At 45.6% G+C, this 20951-nt stretch overlaps 1 protein-coding gene across 27 annotated transcripts in view; it reads right to left on the reverse strand.

Moving 5' to 3' along the window:
* CLASP2 (cytoplasmic linker associated protein 2) overlaps positions 1-16942 on the reverse strand; it is a 2478243-nt gene extending 2461301 nt beyond the window's left edge. For 9 of the 27 annotated variants that reach the window (XM_069613157.1, XM_069613154.1, XM_069613155.1 and 6 more), the window contains exon 1: positions 16388-16941. In XM_069613157.1, the coding sequence (XP_069469258.1) occupies positions 16388-16567 (180 nt within the window). In that variant the 5' untranslated portion in view covers positions 16568-16941. Of the gene's footprint in view, positions 1-16387 lie in introns of all 27 variants that reach the window. The other 18 variants (XM_069613171.1, XM_069613162.1, XM_069613161.1 and 15 more) reach the window with 4 other exon arrangements.
* Positions 16943-20951: the final 4009 nt, after the last annotated feature.

Below are 20951 nucleotides of genomic sequence, written 5' to 3' on the forward strand. Positions count from 1 at the left end.
GGAGAAGCCAAGCTTTCTTTTTTACTACTCTTTCCATACAAACATGCAGATGTGAACGGTCATTTCTGCTTCTCAGCTCTGTGAGGCCAGACACGCACTAAGCTCTGGGCCTGTTTTTGAAATGAGTTAAGCTAGTAATGCTTGGTTGCCATTGGTCTGTAATTAAGTTGGATCTTTGGCGCAGCATTATAGCACACAACGACCAGACTGGAGTTCATTTAACTAATTTTTCAAGTTTCTGCTTGAAATCTCGAGTGTTAGAAAACCAAACTGCAAACATTCAGTACATTGGAATTATTGCATTCTTTTTGAAGCTTCAGATTTCAAAAAACAATTGCTGCCTGGAGAGCAGGTGCAAGCGGATCTAGGTCATCTGGCCCAAGCCTCGCCCACCTGGTGCCTTCCAGGTTGCCGCTCCTTTTCCCCAATTAGCAAGCCCCGCCCAATTGGTGCCTTCCAGGTTGCTGCTCTTTTTCCCTACTTAAGGAGCCCTCCAGCCTCTTTTCCTTTGCAAATGGGGAGCAGGTGCAAGTGGATCTAGGTCACCTGGCCTAAGTGCCACCCACCTGCTTAGCCCTACCTCTTTCCTGCTGTTAACTCTTGGATCAAGGACGTCTTTCGCCCAAGCATACGAAGCGAAGGGCTGATGAAGGAAAGGGCAATTCCTATTCGGACCAGGAGGACCCAAGGCCCGACCCCCTGCTCAGACAGCAGGTAAGCATGCACCAACATGCGTTACCCCTGCTGTCCTCACAGACCATCCCCACCCCCTCTAGTCCCCCCCGTGATGTTCCTGTGTGCCCCCCAGCCTTCTCGCACACAGGTGTTGCCGGTTTTGCTCGATTCTTCTACCCTGCTCCCTCTCCCCCTACATTTTACCTCTGCAGGAGTCTGTCCCGATACATTCTGGTTTCACCATCAACGTCTTGTGCCCAATGCTGGATTTGACTTATGGACTTCATTGATTCATGGTGCGTCATTGATTCACGGTGTGTAACCCTTATTCAACTCTCATGCTTGACTTCCTTTGCATCTTGTACTCATGGTGGCCCTCAATCATTCTGTTCCCATCTTCATCTTGTATCCTGGCTTGCAACATTTTGTGTTACTATTGACTTCTGCAATTGTATTCGCTCTCCCCTCTTGCTTCTCCACTCTTTTTGACTGCTTACTCTCTGTTCTCTCCTCTCCCTTTTCCTATCTCTTCCCCTCCTCCCCTTACTTTCTTCCATGCACTTACTCTATCAGAATTGTCCCTGGACGTAGTATGATAGGAACCCGTCTGTCTCCTCCCCCTTACTTGTTTTATTTCCTCCTCCACCCCCCCAACCCCACCAGCACTATCTAAAATGTTGTCAGGCCTAGTACGATAGTCACTGGTTTTGTTCCTCCCCTCCCTTTCTGCACCCCTCTCCCTCACCTTTTATTTTTCTCCGGCTCTACCAGAAATTTGTGCCTAGTACAGTAGTCGCCTGTCTGTTTCCATTTCCTTCCCGCTCTCCCCGTCCCTTCCTTATCTATGTCTTAGCTCCTCTTGCACTATCTGAAATGTCGTCAGGCCGAGTAAGATAGTTAATTTCACATCCTTATTGTTCATGGCCTGTAAGAATGTCATTGCATTTTCCCTTGTTTCCTCCCTTGCCTTGAAGCGCTTTGAAACACATTATTTATATAGCGCCTATACACAATCAGATCATACACATAAATGTTCTAAATCCTGACAGGGTTGCTCCATGTTTTGGGTTTCCAGAGTCCTATATGTGTCCTTCTAAAACAAGGCCATGCCCCCAATAGCTGGTGGAAAGGAGCTAGACAAGTCGGGCCTCTTTATGGAGTTTTACATGGCAATGGGATAAACATTTAGGGGTGGGGGAGGGGGTGAGGGGGACTTTGCTGTAGCTGTGCCTTTATTTAGACATTCATATATTAAAAATGCCATTCTCCCCCAATCCTTCTCACCGCAAGGATCTTTGACCCGGACCCCCCTGAAAGATGCAGATGGTCCCTATACGAACCGAGTTACATGACATGGCGGTCCACAACGCTATATCTAAAGCGATCAAGAACTATTTCAAGGAGAACCTCCCCGACCTCATCTCTACCGCCGCAAGATGGGAGGCCATGAAAGCCGTAATCAGAGGAGAGCTGATAGGTCAAGCCGCCGCATATAGGAAGAGGTGAGCCATAAGAAGGGACCAGCTAGAAAGGGAGATGGCCAAAGCAGACTCAATCCGGAAGAAGAGATGGTCACCCAAAGTGGCCAAACTGGTAAGGTTAGCCCGCACAAAACTGGAGGCTCACTACGCAGAGGACACGGTGCAGTCCCCGAGTAGGACAAAACAGTGCTATTATCTAAATGGCAATAAAGCTAACAGATACCTAGTGAGCAAATTGGCCAGAGCCTGCCGACAAAACCATATCATCGCCCTGAAGGACCTGAAAGGCACAACTCGATATGTGGAAGATGCCAAACTACAAATAGCAGCGACCCAACTAGCAAACACCCTGACCTCTGTCCCCCGCCCACTGGCTCTCCAGGAACAATTTATAGCCAGCGCTCAGAAATGGACAGAACCGCTCTAGAAGACCCAATCACAACCGAAGAAGTAGAAGAAACACTAAAGTCCCTGAAGCCCAGGGCCCCCGGGCCCGGACAATTTCCCACCTAAATTCCACAAACTCTTTCGCCCCCTGCTCCTAAGCCCACTGACAGAGCTTTTCAACTCCTTCCGGGATACATAGTCTATACCCCCATCTATGCAGGAGTCTACCACAATCATGCTTCTGAAACCAGGCAAAGACCCAAAGGACTGTTCATTGTATAGGCCGATATCCCTTCTTAATGTAGACGCGAACGCATACAAAAGTCTAGGCGAACAGGTTGGCCCGGGTCCTACCATCTATCATAGACCAAACCCAGGCAGGATTCATCAGAGCGAGGAGCACTGCAGACAACATCCGCCGAGCACTTAATCTCATGGAAGTAGCGACTCAAGACCGACGGGGCATGGCAGTTCTGACCCTGGATGCCACCAAAGCCTTTGACAGGGTGGACTGGAACTTTATGCGGCTCACACTGGAGGCATTCCAATTCGGCCCCTCATTCTGAAGAAGGTTACTAGCTAACTACAAAGCCCCAAAAACATCACTGTGACTTAACCAAAAAACCTCTATCCCGATCCCACTCATGTGTGGGACAAGGCAGGGCTGCCCGCTCTCCCCACCGATCTATGTCCTGATCATGGAACCATTTGCCCAAATGACACGATCCAAAAACAAAATTAGTGGGCTGAACGTTAACGGGGAGCAGTTCAATAGCTCTTTGTATGCCAACTATGTGATGATCTCCATCACCAACTGCCAAACTTCTGTAGCCGCCGTTCTGACCGAATTGGAGGACTTTGAATGAGTAGCGGGCTTCCAGGTGAACTACTCTAAATCGGAGGCACTGAGAGTCAATCTGTATTTCCCCCGTACCTTGACTGTTTTACAACCAACATGCTGAGGAACATGAAATAAAACTCATGTAGAAGTCTGAAAAATGAGACTATGATGAAATAGTACGTTATTGTTTCACAGATATAGTCTTCTCGCTTTATGGATTTCAATACCTAATAAAATATATGGGTCACAGGTGATTCAGCTATCACCGTTATGATTCTATCAGAACAGAACAGCATACAGAACTAACGGCATGCTTTAATTCTAATGAACGACTACCACTTTTGTGATGCACTGACTGGTCTGCTGAGCAACAACCGAATCCCCTTATGACATTAATGTATGACTTAGAAGATGACCGGAGGCCTGTGTCCAGGTTGCATAGGTGTCTCCTATACGGTACAAACATTAAGCTCACCAAATTGAAGACACACTGCAAGGCGGACTTGGGGCTAGAAAACACTAACAAGCAGTGGGTGCTGGGCTTTGTCAAAAATGTATTGTGCAATGCTAGATTTAGGCTCATACAGGTGAACGTGCTTCATTGCACGTACATGACCCCTTCCAGAGTGGCCAAATTTAAAAAAGACGCACTCTACAATTGTCCCTGGTGTGGTCAAGATAACGCTCACCTAGTGCATATGTTCTGGGAGTGCGGGGTGATACAGTGTTTTTGGTCCCGAATCAAACAGACCTGTGAAAGAGCAGGAATCAAAATATTCAAATGGAACCCGCTTGAATGGATACTAGGAGCATACCCAAGATTGAGTAAGCATAAACAGGACTGTAAATGTATGGATCTATCTTGTATACTAACCCAGAGATGTATAACTATGACCTGGAAATCACACAAAGGCCCACAGTTTGAAGCATGGCTCTGAATTTAAGCGCTGTCGCGAAGTCAAGACCAACATATGGGGAGAAACAATATAAGCACGTGGGGGGAATGTTGCCCTCAATTTTTTATCATGGAAAACACTTGTCAATTCCGTTTTTTACCCCTCAGGTGACAGGCCTCTGTGAACTCTCTCCACAGATATTGTTGGGACTCACTTTTTCTTTTTTCTTCCACATTTGGATTGTATATACTAATGAAAGTGAGCATTCCCCAAAAAGGCATTTAAAATCCACAATGAGAGTCAATGATGGACACACCCCAGATGGGAATGAGACCAAGTGCGGGTGAAGTCAAAAAGTTTATCTAAAGCAATATAGGGCAAGCAGAGAACTCTGCAAACTCCGAGAGCGCTCTGCCAAACATCAGCAAACATCTACATTTTGTTACAAATACACGTCACCTATGACGTGGGAACTAGGGATTACATGAATCGATGAGATTGGGCTAAGGGGAATAGACATAGATTCTGTAGGGTCGGCGCTCCTGTTTTGTGAGATTCTGCATGGTGTCGTGATGATGCTTGTGGGTCCAGCTGGGCTCATCGGGGTGGAGTACCAGGTCAGGAGCTGAGTTGATACATCTTGCTGCACCAGCATTTTGCCCTTGTGGCCACACATACACATTCATTGTTACCTTCTGCTTCAAACTGTCTTATAAATCCTACAAGTTGTTAATCTAACAACATAAGAGAAATAGCACATAACTCTAGGTGCTCCCAATGGATCATTAAAAAAAAAAAAAAAAAAAAAATGGTTCAAAAAGGGGCAGCTTCATGAGTCCAGGTGCCTTATCAGGGGGCATGTGTCAGGATACATTTATCATTCTGCTTTGTTAGATTTAGTAGGAGACATCTTTATAGTATGTTAGTACAAGAGTGAATAAACTGCCACCATGGTCAGTCGAGGTTGGGGTGCACTAGAATACTATTGGTCAGGGGGCACATATATAATTCTTTTAACCAGAGCAAGGAAGTACAAAGTGGTATTATGGTGGCATCGTGTGTCGGGGCATGTGGGAAGGCAAATCCATTGTGCGGGTTCAGCAGGAAGGCGAGGAGGTACATCTGTATTATAAACAAGGGCCTTCAATTGTTAGCCCAGCCTGAGGGGGGAGTGAGGGTGGGGGGCCCCGAGTATGCGGTTCTGCAGGATAAGGGAGAGATGGCCCTGTGGCTTCTCGCACGTCTACGTTATAGGGTTGCATGCACATCATTATAAATGAGAGACGGGATCATGCCAGTATGATTACATATATGTATATATCAGAGATCATGTGAGCTTATGAACATTATATGTGTTACACATTTTCGTCTTTCATGAGTACCCTATTTACAAAATAACTTCCATCAACAAAGGTCTTGTTAGCATCACATGATTCACAGGGCTAAGGTTTTACATCTGGGTGCGAGACACACAAGAAAAGCGATCATTAAAAAAAATGATGTAGAAACAGGTTGGCGTATATATTAGCATAGGAAAGAGTCTGCACAACATTCTGCTTATAATCTGATTTGTGTAACATAATGCTCAAAGAACAAACAAATACTTCAAAAGACACTCAATTAATATGGTCGACATTACCTCAAAAACCCATACATATTGCAACACTGTCTACTTATAAACTTGTATATGTTCAGGAAATCAGAGGTCATATGGATATCACACATGGCTTTCAAATATCGTGCAGCAACAATAATCCTTGATTAGTAATGGCAGGTTCAAATATATATATTTTATAACTTCACGTGTGGGTGATGAGGGCCGCCTTATTTCAATATGAACAATCAATCACATGGGCTTGAGACTAATTTATCGTCCTTACAGATGGCTTAGTAGCATGGGTGAAACTGGGTGGCACACGGGCTTAGCATAATGGCACTTCAAACGGGGAACGGGATTGGGGGTTATTCACAGCATATATTATAGATGTGGGGGTCTGTGAGGACAGGACAAGTTTTATAGAGGTAGCTTTGTTTTTCTCAGATACCAGCTTTGGTCCGGTCATAGTTAGGTCAATGATGTACTGCGGAAGGTGAAAGATACAGTCTTTGTAATGTAGCTTGTTGTCGCCTAGTCTCCCGTGAGAACAGGCCTTCAGCTGAGCCGCCAAGGGGAGGAGGGTGAGGGGAGTGCCGGGGCTCACTGTGCGTGGTCAGGTGGGGAGAGCTACAGCCCTGCAGGCCGCTTGTGCCACTGAGGCCTAGATTATGTTCAAAATGGAGTCTGTGTGTATCACAAAATGGAGTCTTGTATGGGAGGATTGGTCCAAGAGACCCCCCCCTCCCCTGCATCCTCTACCCCCTGTGAAGTCCATGGCTCATCAGGGGTTCCCCCTGCCACCAGGGCCCAGGTGGTGGGTGAGCCACTGGCTTAAGACATTGACCAAACATGCTGTATTTAGCTAGGCCCTGGAAACCATTTTGTGAAATAAAGATGGTTTGAGCCCTGTGCACCACAGCGCGGCCCCCACTCTTGGAGAGTTTCACTCATCCCTGTGGCCGCAGCTCTCTGGCAGATCCGCTGAGAGCCCGTTCCCACGAACAGACGGACATGAGCTAGTGTTAGATACCAACACTGTAACATTTCACCTTCCACAGTGTATCGCTGTTCCCAGTATGACCCGGCCAGCAGGGCCGGGGTGGAAAAGAACTGTAAAATGGTCCCCTGACAAAAGCAGAGTCCCCAAATACTAATGAGCAAACCACCTGTGATGAAACTTTTCTCTCCCTGTCCTTTCTGACTAAAAACCTGTAACCTCCATTAAGATGGCAGAATGTGTGCTTATATGACATTCGGGATGAAGTACCCACATCCCTGTAGCTATGCGCAAATAGTAAAAGTGTCCCGGGGGTTCTTATGTTAAGTGTTTCGCCGAGAAGACTTCACCCCAAGGTCCCATGCCATAACTGAACTAATGCTGCTAGAGTGCAAAGGAAGACAAATACAACCCTATTGGGAGCTCATGTAAGTGGTGCACGAAAATGCACGATATGTATGTCCAAGCTCACTAGGTGTCACTGCCATCAGTCTTATTAGCGGGTTGTTCCTGCATGCTCCACCAACCTTACTACTACCTCGCTTACCGCACATGCATAGAAATTTAACAAAATGTTGTGGTTGTTAAATACTTAGCGTAGAGGTAACGCATTTGAAATGACCATGTGAAAGGCACTAACAATGTCAATAACATAAGCCTTGAAAAGACTCAATGAGTATTGTATATTATGTGAATGTTTATGTCTCTTCCACTTAAATCTGCAACACACGAGGAAAATACCTTTGTGAGCATATGCAAGGCCATTCCCCCCCCCGTCTCCCATTGAAGCCTGCCAGACGAAAAAGCAGAGGCATGTGCTGCTCTGCTCCACCTCCCCCAATTCGGCTGGAGCCGCTTCACACATCCACATTCCCCCGCAGCACCCAAGGCCACGGCCTGCCACCTGAATTATTTACAACCCAGCAGTAAACCCCGGCCTTAAAACACGGATCCAAAGGCACCCTTTCTTAGGCTCCACGACCCACCGGCTCACCTTAGGTTAATGGCCCTTGTAAAATTAGGACACCCAATATTATAGCAACACTACAGGAACACATTCATAATGACTTCTAACAAGACATGATAACTCGGCAGCCTGTCCCGTGCCCCGAAACCCAACCTCGCGACCTATGATACCCGGTCAACAGGACGATGGTAACCATGTATTGATGAATCACCAAAAGACCCTACTCTAGGTACATTCCTCCTGTGTTGCAGTAACCTGTAGAAGAACCTATTGGAAGATTTACCGGGGGAAGATAATATTGCAATGTTGAATGACTGCGGTGTGCGTGGCCTTAGGGCAGAAAGCCAGGAAAGACGTTCATCACTGACACTGGTCACGGCTGGCACAACACCACCACCCGGATGAGCCCAGCTGACCTGCCCGGCCCAGCCCAGCCCACAAGGGTAACCAAGGACGTCCACCGACCACGGCAAACCACATCGCAGCAGCACCTATAGTTAGTTGTCGCCACCCAATCCCCTCTAACTTGTGCCGCCTATAGCATGTAGGTTCTTATGATGCTTTTTGTAAATATATACGCCTGTCTTTGCTATTGTCAGACAGAGCGCTCTCGGAGTTTGCAGAGTCCTTTGCATGCCCTATTCTGATTGATAAACTCCCATTGAAGCTCACCCGCACTTTGTCTTGGCCTTATTCCCATCTTGGGAGAGTCCATTATTGTCTCTCATAGACGGGGAGGATCGTGCTATCTGGGGGACGCTCGCCTTCAGTCTGTATCATGCTACGGGATGAGCCGTGCAGCCCCATGCGTCAACCCGCAGCCATCTCGCATCCCGGGCCCAGGTGCATAGATGCATGCGGCGAGTCATAGGCCCCAATCAGGTGAGGGATGTAGGGGGGTGGGGGGTGGGAGGGTCCTAGAGACCTTTCTTCCCATACACTATCGTGACCCTCCGGCTGAAAGACAACAGCGCACTGCTTATTTGGCCCAAACAAGATAGGCCGCCGCGACATTGACCAACGACTGGCAGCAAACACATTTTTAATCTAACAAAATATTGGGTATTTTGTTATTTGCATTATTCATTTTTAATCTATTGGTTGGCACACATGAAAATCAGCAATGTGTGCTGTATTTACAAACGCACGAATAAATAAATAATAAAATAGTGGACATTTGGCTTCAGGTCTCAGTGGAATCTGCACTTGGTGTAAACTATTCTGCTGATGAACGTTGAAAACCTGTTCCTCAGATTATTCACCTGGTAAACAGGTTTTCAACGTTATTCATTGCATATGTTAGTTAGCAATGGTCATCCAAGGACGCTTTGAGAAAAAGGTGCACGAATAGGCTAGAATAAGCCGGTGCCGGATGGTACCCGATAACGTTACCATGGACATTGTCAAAACTGAGTGTGAGGCATGGAGTTGTTTTTCATGCATTTTTGAGAGAGAGAAGAGTTCTGCTCCTTGAAGGTTACCATGGGTCACTCCGGCTGGGGACCCATGAGAGCTGCCAACGAATACAAACTTCGAGAGCCAAAAGGGTCTATAAGGTGCCACCCCGCAAATGCAAAGGGCTTAAAACAAAGAGCGAAGAGACTGCCAGGGAGAAAGCTTCACTTGGAGGATGGACGCATCGTTTGAGGCCCGTTGATGCCGAGATCTCTCTCCTCGACTGTTTTTGGGCTTTTCAGTGACTTCTGGGGAGATGAGGATAGTTTTTGCTGCTTTGTCAACTGTGATGCATTTTATTTAGACTTCTTTTATTCTTTGCATGTATAGCATTCACTTATACATTTAGTATTTTTGATGCATTTATCCATTCATTTATTGTTCTTGTCGATGGTATGAACAAAGAGGCCGTTAAGAGCCATTTAGCAGTGCAGTTGGGTGTCTGGGTGAATAATTGCTCTCCAGTGTCCAGGGTTTTCATTCAGTGCATTGGGGGCTGTGTAACATAACCGGGCGCTTTGTGAAAGCAAAAACAGTCAGATAGGCGGAGACAAATGGAACACTGGAAGAGCCACGAAGAGAAACCAAAGATTAGCAAGGAAATGTTCAAATAAGGAAAAGAACGAGAGTATTTCCTCCCTCAGGAGCTTCAAGGCTTTTAAGTGATTTTATGTACTAGTGTTTAAAAAGTTGAGGATCATAGATGCAATGGTCACAATGTATTTACAGTAATAATTGTGAGGGAAGGGGATGTGTGGTGCATGTAGTTCAAGAGGAATGGAATTTATGTGGGTGACATGGATTATGAAATTTATGGCGATTCGGGAAGGGTTATCGGATGGTTGAAGAGGGAAGGAGACACAGGGTTTTATAGCAAGTCTAATAAAGTATTAAACACACATTGGAGTGATGCCTCAATACAACACCTTATTTATGAGTGTGTTATAGTTTAACATTTAACCTTTTCACACCACAATCTTAACAGATTAAGCAAAATACATAGAAAATGACTAAATACATATATACACCCCGTTAGGATAGGCATTCATCATCACATTACACACTTACAGCCTGTGCTTGATATTTACATGTCATGCCTGTCAGCCTTTAAAGTGTTTAGTCTATGCATCATATTGCCTTCTGTCACCCGTAGTTACATTAGAACTGTATTGCATGGGGAGAGTTCTAGGGTGCTGAGTGAGATGAGATGGTTGACTGAAGGAGGACGGTTGTAAATCTCCTGCTGGGGGTCGTCTTATGTATGCAACCGTACCTTTCAATAAAAGGTTTTTATGATAAAGTACCAAGTGTCAGCAGTCTACTTGGCAACATAACACACCCAAATAATTATAATACATCAAATATCTAGCAGATTTTAAAATAGAAAAAAAGCATGTGCAAAGAATTTTAAGAACAATGAAGCAGCACAAATTGTAAGAATGGTGAAACAAAATGTAAAGCAGCAATAATAGTTACCATTCAATATCCTATACCAGAAGCATAAAGACTTCAAGGAGGCAATATCAAACAAAACGTGCACAAAATTGCATTTCTCTCATCAAGCGCAGTACATTCTAAAAACTAATGTTCCAGACTTTCAATATGATGTAAAATTGTGACAAAGTCTGCAGGTGCACGCAAATGGTAATCCACCTTCATTGTACACCCAATGATCTTGTATGTTGGGTGGAGGTTCAATCTTATTCTCATATAGTTAGATATATTTAACATTAATGGACATATGATTAAATATAGTGGGAATGTATTGCACTTTTCTTCCAAATGCAGATTCCCAAACATTTTATAGGTTGGGCATTAGATTACAGGTGAAGCACCAATCCATGGCGCAAAGTGCTTTCCTTACCCTCAAGAGATCTTTTATTATTAGGCAGTCTCTGGACACGTTAACAGCACCCAATATAGAATCACAGGTCATTTACCCAATCTAATAGAATCTGAGAGTGCCCTTGAAGTATTGTATTTTAGAATAGTGGAAAAAGATAATTAGTGGGTCAATCCCAGATTTTACAGTAAAGTAAAAAGTGTTGCCTTTTAATCCTGGGTACCAGGCACAAAAATCCCATTTCAAATCGAATGACAACCACAGGGGTGGAGTTTGGAAGGTCCAAATCCTTCCTCTATATCACACCCTCAATATGATCCCAAAAAGAGATTTTAAGAGAAAGGAACTCTGCACCGTAAAGCATGGACGGTGTCACCTTAACTTAAATATAGGATTATGTAATTGTAAAATGTCCATATTTGCAATCGAAACTAATCACTTAGGTAAAAAAAATTAAAATATTTCATTTGACCTCAGGTTTTTATACATCTCAGACACATTAGTTTAACTGCATACAGGAAACCTCAAGTAAACTAATCCCTTAATGGTTTCCAATCTGAACACACACATTTTTCAGACAAAGGACGACTATTTTCTGGCTGTACTTATTTTAAGAATCTTCATCTTTGCTTGTTGATAACTAAATCATTATAGCTACAATACTTCAAGTGCATTCAACTTGCTTGTGGAAGACACATTGAGGTTTTATCAATAAGTATCAGGTCGTCATTTGCCAAGAAATGTAGCGTGATAGAACCAATTTAAGATGCAAAAGAATTAGTCTCTAGCCGAAAGGAAAGAATGTCTGCGCTGCAGCCCGACAGAAAAGAGATGTATTGGCCACTTTTACTCGCTAAAAATAGCCAAATAGTAACAAAATATTAAAACTGGGAGTAACAAAATACCCCAAAATTGTTTAAACATATGTAGGACATTGTGCCCCAGTTTGCACCCATGGAGCTCCATTGATATGCTTGGACCAGTAGTGCAAGTAGAACAAACAACTAGTATTACTGCTCGAGGTAAACATGTAACTTTTAATGTGCATGAATAACGAAGCACAAAGAAATATTTTTTAAAAAATGCATTTTCCAGTAAAAAAATAATTTAAAAAAAAAAATGTACTTGCTTATAAAATACTCCTTGTGAATGGGATTAACTATTTTACTCACAACTTTAAAAAGGAAATAGGGAGTATGTTACTCCCACTTCAAAATCTTATCTGAAGCACTGCTGAGATTTATAAATAGAAAAGCATTGGTGATAGTATACACCTCTGGCGTATGCCGTCAAATTTGGGGATTTCTCTAATTAATGACCCAGTTTTGTCCAATCGCACCCTGGGGAGTTTTGCTCTATTGACATTGTCAAAATGCACTTGACCGCTCTATAAATTCCACGACGACGTACAAAACTGGGCCTTTATACAGATGATATCCTGCTCCACCTAAGGGAACCCACATGATCAAACCCGGCCGCTTTGCAGATAAATCGAGCGGTTCGGCCATTTCTCCGGCTTCAAGGTCAACGTGGGCAAGTCGATGATCTTTCCATTTGCTTCAGATGACGACAGGTGCTTATCGGAATTGTCCTCTCTAGGCCTCCAAGTCTGTGTTGATGGGATAAAATACCTGGGAATTCATATTGTAAGACCGAGTGAGGACCTGAGCCAGGCAAACTACCCCCCTCTGTTTGAAAAATTATTCAGGGAAATGGAAGGCTGGGGAAGGGGCAAATCTCGTGGATGGGTAGAATAAACGCGATAAAGATGAACCTGCTCCCCGGAGTACTGTACCTCTTCCAGATGCTTCCCCTGGAGGCCCCCACAATACACCTAAGAGAAGCCAGGAGGCGCATACTGAAGTTCATATGGCAAGGCCGGAAACCCAGAATAGGGTATGAGACCCTCACCCTCCCCAAAGAAAGAGGGTCTCCCAGATCTTGAGGTCTACCACAGGGCAACCCAACTTAAGAGTTTTAGCCCCTCACCTTAGAGAGGACCCCAATAAGCAATGGGTCTACATTGAGAACTCCTTCCTAAGCCCCATCACTGTAGGCAAATGGTTATGGGTCCCACTAAAAAAGCTCCCGAGAAGGATCAGGGACCACCCAATCCTGGGAACCATGTGGAAGGCTTTAGCAGGGAAGGGAAACAGGGAGAAAGTGACTACATGGCCCTCCCCACTAAGTCACATCTGGTCCACACCAGTCCTAGAAGAGATTCCAGGCCATGAACACTACCAACCCTGGTTTGACGCGGGGCTATGCAGGGTTGGTCAGCTGGTGAGGGAGGATTTGTTCATAACTATCCAGGAACTTGAGGAGGCACTGTGAATTGGTAGACTCTCACCTCTCCTATACCTTAGGCTCAAGGGAATCCTAATGAAGCCAAAACTGAAGGAATGTATACAAAGGAAGCTCACCCCGGTAGAAAAAGATTCTAGATTCCCATACAGAAATGAAGGGGCTCATCTCACTCCTGTATCAAGCCCTTTTGATCTCCCTGGAGGGAACAACTGGGGGCCTCAGAAGGAAATGGGAAAGGGACCTGGGCTGCGCCATTGGGGAAAGACTTTGTACCAGGGCCTTCAAGACGTTGATCTCCTGCCAATATAAAACCCATGCCATCAAACTCCTCCACAGGTGGCAATATGACCCGATCACCCTCTCAAAGATTTTCCCGGATGTTGTCACAGCGTGTTGGCATGGATGCGGGGGTAAAGCTGACTATTGGCATATGTGGTGGACCTGCCAAAAAGTCCAAACTTATTGGTAGGAGGTGCTTAGCTGGATCAGGGAGGCGGGGGAGGGGGGGGGGGGGGACTACCCACTAGACCCCATCTTGATTATATTTGGCTTACAACAAAGGGATGAGCGCTGGGAGAAATTACCGGACCTTACACACACTCTTTTGCTGGCAGCTGGGGCGGCGCGAGCCAGAACCGGGAAAAGAGTGGCCCTCCCTACAAAAAGGGAATGGGTGGCAGTGGCCAAGGACATCTACTTTATGGATAGACTAACGGCCGCAATACATGGTTCAAGTGCACAGATAGAAATAGGGCCTCATTACACGGAAGGCGGTAATCCAGGGTGCTATTAGCACCCTGGACCATGCCGGTAAATTACCGGCACCGCCTTGGCGGAAAGGGGATTTACCGCCCCATTCCAAGGTTGGAGGGGCGGTAAATCCCCCTTCCTCCATTGCCCTTCACCATTCCCATTTCTTCCCCATAGGGCTCTATGGGAATGGGGAAGGCGCTAATTACGGCACCGCAATTTTGCGGTGCCGTAATTAGCTCCGAGGTCCCTTAGCGGGTTGGTTTTTAACGCCTGCAAGAAGCAGGCGTTAATTCCTCCAACCCGCAAAGGGACCTCGTAGTACGGCGGTAAGGGTTAACAGTAACCGTTGCCATTAACGGTGACCGTTAACCCTTACCGCCGTCCGTGTAAGGAGGCCCATAGACTGGCTGCAATTGATAGAGGCGATTGCCAACACAGAGGACGTGTCCAGATGATAACTGGAACTCTACACCCGGCCGGAAACTATCTTTTGCGTAAAACACATTGTAAAGGACTCAGGAGAGTCGACTACACTTGGACTGCCACAGTCCCGGAGGGCACTGCCCAAAGATGTGAATCTTGAAAAGCAGACACTGAGCCTCGAGGAAAGGGTGGAGAATGCACCAAAGTCTTGTGTTGCCTTAATGTTTTGAAGTTGTTACGGGCCTGCGCCCCAACCTACACTAAATGCATAAGCTCTTTTGTGGTCTTGAAAAATCAATAAAAAATTAATTAAAAAAAAATAAAGTACAGGATTTCTAAGTGTATCATATCAGAAAAGTTCGGAGTATGCCATTCAGCACAGACCCAAACCTTTCCCGAAACCCAGATTGGAAGATGTCCATTCTATTTGCAGATATACCTGCCTACAGAGGCACAGAAAGAGTGATTTAGGACCCCAGGTAAGCTGGGGCTGACGGATTTAAAAAGTAATAAACAAAAAGTGTATTGATGTGCTCGCCTACACCCGTCTCCCACTAACTGCTGCATTTTCTCTAGAGTAACACAACATAACATTTCACCAGGATACCATTTGACAGTTTTCTTAACCCAATGAGAACTTTACTGTTATTCGGGGGCAATACAAAGGCCCCAATTGATAATCATAGGTTAAGGTAATAATTGAACTTCACATATTTGTTTGAAGTTTTGTAAAGGCACAAAATTGCAGGAAAAGGTATGATTCACTTCGAAGCACTTGGAAGGATATTACCAGCAATACCGATAAATGAGATTTAGACAGCACGGGATGGAGTTACGATAGGAAGCAGTGCTCTTTAACAGTAGTATCTAAGATCCGAAATCACTACGTGGGTGATGCTTTTGCTACAGCATCTTGAGTTACAGGCGTTCGGTGAAATTATAATAAATCCTTAACAGGAAGACATAAGTACAAGTCTGGTAAACTTTTGCAAGGCTGAGGTTGGCAGGTGGATTCTAGGTTATCGCGTAGAATCTAGGTGCTGCCATAAGGTGGGAGTTCTAGCAGTTACAGGTAAGTGCTGCAGATTGGTGAATAATAGTAATGAAGTGAGAAAAACAGACCGGAACCCAATAGTTTAAATTAAAGTTTAAAGATATAGTACTTAATATCCAAGCGCCAGGCTCTCGGAACGGATTCTCAGATGACATTTTCAACATTCTATTTAGAGAAGTCAGTAGACAACACCTCTGACGGAGCTAATGCATGCCAGTTAGTTTAGCTCAAAAGTCAACACAAGGTAGAAAGTAATGACAAGCAAGTAGGCGTGACTTGCATTAAACGTATTGCTGAGGCAATGCAGACAATCGGTGGTCCGTCATACGCATCTCGCACCGCCCTTACAATAAACAAATCAAGTACCATGCGCTAAATAAGAACGATGGGATAGCTTTGGAAAAGTGCCCATTCTGCCAATCAACCAGACGTGAACGCCCCACCTAGATCGAGCTGAAGTATCCTGGAGTGCCAATGCCTGCAGGTTTATACATTCTGCTTCAAGGATGATCGAGACTTGACTTGAGGATAATCATACAGCAAATGAGCGGTCCAGGGATGCCTCTGCTGCCCTAAAGCATTCATTTTACCACTCTACTGTCACCTAATGATCGCTTCATTGCATCGGACAGTGCGCTATGGTCCTAGACCCTAATTCCATTATCGTGCCCCCCGCCAATCGTATTAATCCCAGTGTGCAGCCCCCCTCACCTTGTAGTTGCTGGAGCTCACCCATCCAGTGAGCTCGTCGATGACCTTGTCCAGACGTTGCTTGTCCTGCTCCAAGTCTGAAGACCGTCGCGAATCACACACAAATTCCAGCAGCTCCGGCCCCACTTGCAGCCGGCGGCCCACGTCCTTCTGCTGCACCTGCTCTTGTAGATAGTCCATTTCGGGTGGTTAAGTAGCGAAGAACCGTGGCTGAAGCCGGGTAGATCTCCCTCCTGACTCTGGTCTCCTAGGAAGCACCGGATTTTAATACCGCCGCCTCCTCCCGCTCATCACAGCTAGAGAGCAGTCAAAACTTCCCAACTTCGGACTGCGGCTCTTTGCCTCCGCCAGGGGCGCTACAGATCCTATGGGCGAGGCTCAGGCGTCACCAAGCAGGGTATACAGGGGCCGTGTGTGTACACCGGTCACAACGCCAGGCAAGCTGGACAAAAACCGGCTCTTAGTTGGGGCAGCCGCTTGTCCCGAGCAAACTTGCCTAGAACGTCTTGAATCCCGAGCACTGCACGTCGCAGCAGTCAGCATAGGGGAGGGTCCAAGTCACAACCGCGGACATGTAGGGGTCAGGCACACCAATACACATTATTGTTCTATAGGAAATGCCGTCAGGAGGGTCCGCGTCACAATCACACCAATCGACTAAAGCAATGCCTGACCCTAACATGGTAGGCGCGTCGACTGTCTTCCGTTTAGACCCTGAAGAACCGGTGGCCACGCTCTCAATATATTATGATGTTTTTTCGAACATGGCGCCGAGACTATCAGCGTTTTTTGCTCCCTGCTACCATCTTTTGAGGGGGAGGAAAGAATCAATTGACAGAATGTATTGATTCGATTTAGCGTTTTTAGTTTTGCCAAAGGCAATAGTGAATAAAGCATCGGGACTTCCAAAACAAGGCCCGCTGTATCCTTTCCCCCAAAGAAATAACACGATTAGCATCCACTGCTTCATTTACTAAAGTTGACTGTGACAGCCCACGACATAAAACAATTCACTTTGATGTTATGTAATAAGTATTTTGTATTTGTGTAAGGTTGTATTATATGAAACCAAATCACAATTTAAAAAAAAAGAGACTTCTATGTCTGTCATGTTGTGATAAGGGCATGAAGCCCGCCCTCATCATTGTGAGGGATGGCCAATGTTCAGGCCATATTTCAATTTTTGGGGAATGGTGTTGGCATAGAGGGATGGGGGGGGGGGTGGCACCTGGAGGAGGGCGTGTCAGCTACTGATGATTGGCTTGCGAATAAAGAGGAAGGTTTTGCCTCCATCGCGCCTTATTATTATACACTGAATAAGCTAAGCCACCCGCTTGAGAGTCCCTCAGCGCGGGACGACCACGGGTTGACATTGGCGATGAGGCGGTGAGAAGAACCCTTGCCCTGAGAGAAGGCGCGCACCCGAAGAGCTGTGAGGAACAAGCCTGGCGCTCGGGAGGCCACGCACAAACAGCTGCTTTGCCTGAGTAGAGGAACACAGAGGGTGTTGTCGGGCATATGTAACGCGCGTCAGTGCACCTCCACGGTGTCAGAAAGAGCAGCAGACTACTGTGAGGAGAGGAAGTACCGAGGGGAGAGAGAAAAGAATCCAGAGGGAAACATTTTTATTTTTGAAAAAAAAAAAAACGCTTTCTGCATTACAGCATACCGGGACTGGGCCTAGGGCAATACAGGCCTAAAACAAAGGAAGTCCCCAGAGAGCTGCCCCTCCCCTCTCTCTCACAGTACAGTACAGAGAAAAACATTAATTAATTTCGACCCTGTGATTGAACCACCTTGCTATAAAGGCAAGGGAAGAAGTGCCATAGACAAGGCAGAATAAGCGAGCACCACTCCCCAAACCTACACAAAATGTTACAATATTAACTTGAGTGCAGCTAAGCCCACAAGATGTCTGGAGACGAGGTCGCTTCAAAATCTGGAGGAGGGACCTCGGGTCCCACTCTTAGATCAGGTGGCGAAACTCAGATGCTTCACCTACCTCACGCATTTCAGCTGCGTGATACAAGCAACTTGGGACCAAGGTGGAGGATATGGTTAAGAGATTTCAAATTTTATGTAGGGGGCATATGACTCGGCAACGGTGAGAGGCTGAAAAGCACTCTGTCCATGACAGTGGGACCGGCTGTAAGGGACATTGCAGGGGAATTACTAAATTTGGAGACAGCCTCATTCCAAGACCTGCATACAAAACTATTAGAATATTTTGCACCTCACAGCAATGTCGATTATGAAAGGCATATTTTTCATTTGACGAGACAAGAAAAGGGAGAATCTTTAGACAACTATGTCATGTTATTAAGAATAAAACTCAAACACTGCAAATTCCCTCGTTATTCCAATGAAGATGCCTTGATATCCCAGGTCATAGCTGGGTGTGACTCACAATCATTTTGAAAAAAAACTGTTGCAGAAACAAAGATCGCTACATGAAATCTTAGCCTTGGCACGTATGGAAGCGGCAGTGGAGTCACAATTAGACAATTTAGGGAAAGTGGTGATACAGTCCAAGACTACTGAACCTGAAGCCATCAACAAATTGCACACTGCCCAGCACGATGCACAGACGTCACATGTTTTAGATGTGGCTATGAATACCCACACACAGGAAAATGCCCAGTGCTAGAGAAACAATGTGGAGCCTCTGGAGGAGATCTCACAAGAAACCAGACCAGACAGCGAGTACAGAAAATCTAAGCGGGAGGAGCACAACCACAACAGATCATGCCCACAACAGGATCACAGAGGGTCTGACAGTCCTAGACACGGAGGCCGCCAACAATACGTCCACGACATTGAAACAAGATCACCCTCCAGTACTGGCTTACCCTTGTCGGCGAAAGAACACAGCCCAGTTCTCATACTCCAGGTCAACGACACCCCTGTTGAATTCCTTATAGACACTGGAGCGACCGTCAACATAATCAGTGAGGAAGCCTTCAAGTCACTACAATGACCTCCGCAACTAACGCAATCCGCAATTGACATCTACCCTTATGGATCGACAACACCACTGCCATGCAACAGCATCATCATGTCCACATGCAGCCACAAAGCAAATGCAGCGCAAATTTCACTACACGTTCTCAAGACGGATGTAAACAGCAGGTGCATTCTCAGCTTTAAAACAGCAATGGAAATGGGTCTAGTGCACATCATATACCAACTAATGGCGCACAAATACTTTGCGAGACATGAAGACATAGAGACAGCATTCTCAAAGCTCTTCCGAGGCCTAGGCAAACAAAAACATCGGAAAATCCAGCTGCACATCAACCCTAAAGTAAAGCCCATTGCTCAACATTATTGGGGCTTTCCCATTAACATTCAGCGACAAGTAGAAGAACTAGGCAAATTACTGAAACAGAACATCATTGAACCAGTCACAAGTCCCACCCCGTGGGTATCACGCATAGTCCCTGTCCCGTAGAAATCCCCAGATGGATCAATCAGATTGTGTGTGGACATTAGAAGGGCAAACAAAGCTATCGAGAGGGAAAGACACGAAGCACCCAGGATAACAGACATGATTTATTTACTGAAGAAATATGGTAGGGTCTGGGGTGTCTTGCGCTCTGCCTCAAGAATTCAGTAAGACAGATAGATAACATAGAAATCAGTTCAATATATCCTTGGAAAAATCTTCCAAATTGAATTTTGCAGTTGTATAGGAAACTGGATTGTATTCATTCTGTGATATCTGTTGGGTAAAACATATATATATGTATCACTATCTATTGTAGTTCAACAGCTCTTAATTGTCAGAAATAGGCCATGAAAAAGGGTCAAAAAGAATTGTCCTACCATATGCCCATTGGCTGTGAAATAATGGATGCACGTTGTCTGTGAGATAATGGTTGCGCGTGTGTTACTGGAATGCAATTTCTATCCCCCAAAATCTTCTTGTCAAACTACTTGGATGATGTATTAGTGTTCAGTAAGACAAAGGAGGAAAACGATGCAGCACTCCACCGCGTGTGTACCGCACTGGAAGCGGCCAGACTAACCCTCAACAAGAGCAAGTGTGAATTCCAAAAGAGATCACTCCGTTTTTTCAGACATATATTTTCAGAAAAGGGAATGCGTCCTGACCCAGACAAGCTGTGCAGCCCTGAACAATGCTCAGCCACAGCAGTCAGTTGCCAAACTTCACTCGTTCTTACGGCTGGCGATCCTTTGCTCGAGATATCTCCAAGACTATGCAACGATTAGGGACCCCTTTCCTCTACTCACATGAAAAGAGCAGCCTTTCCAATAGACCCGGGTCTGCCAGTCAGCATTTGAAACCATCAGAGGTAACATAGCCAAATCCGAGGATATGGCTTACTTTAACGCAGAAAGGAAAACTGAGGTAATAGTTGATGCCAGCCCTGTGGGCTTAGGGCCCAATTTGACACAGAAAGACCTGTCGGAGCCGAGCAATACATTTATAGTGGCTTATGCCAAATAGACCCTCACCCAGACAGAGCAGGCGTACTCCCAGGCTGAGAAAGAATGCCTGGCAGTTGTCTGGGCCTGTGAATATTTTCATCTTTTTGTATAT

Source organism: Ambystoma mexicanum, chromosome 5p (genome assembly GCF_040938575.1).
Source record: "Ambystoma mexicanum isolate Mex_15411 chromosome 5p, UKY_AmexF1_1, whole genome shotgun sequence".
Lineage (NCBI taxonomy): Eukaryota > Metazoa > Chordata > Amphibia > Caudata > Ambystomatidae > Ambystoma > Ambystoma mexicanum.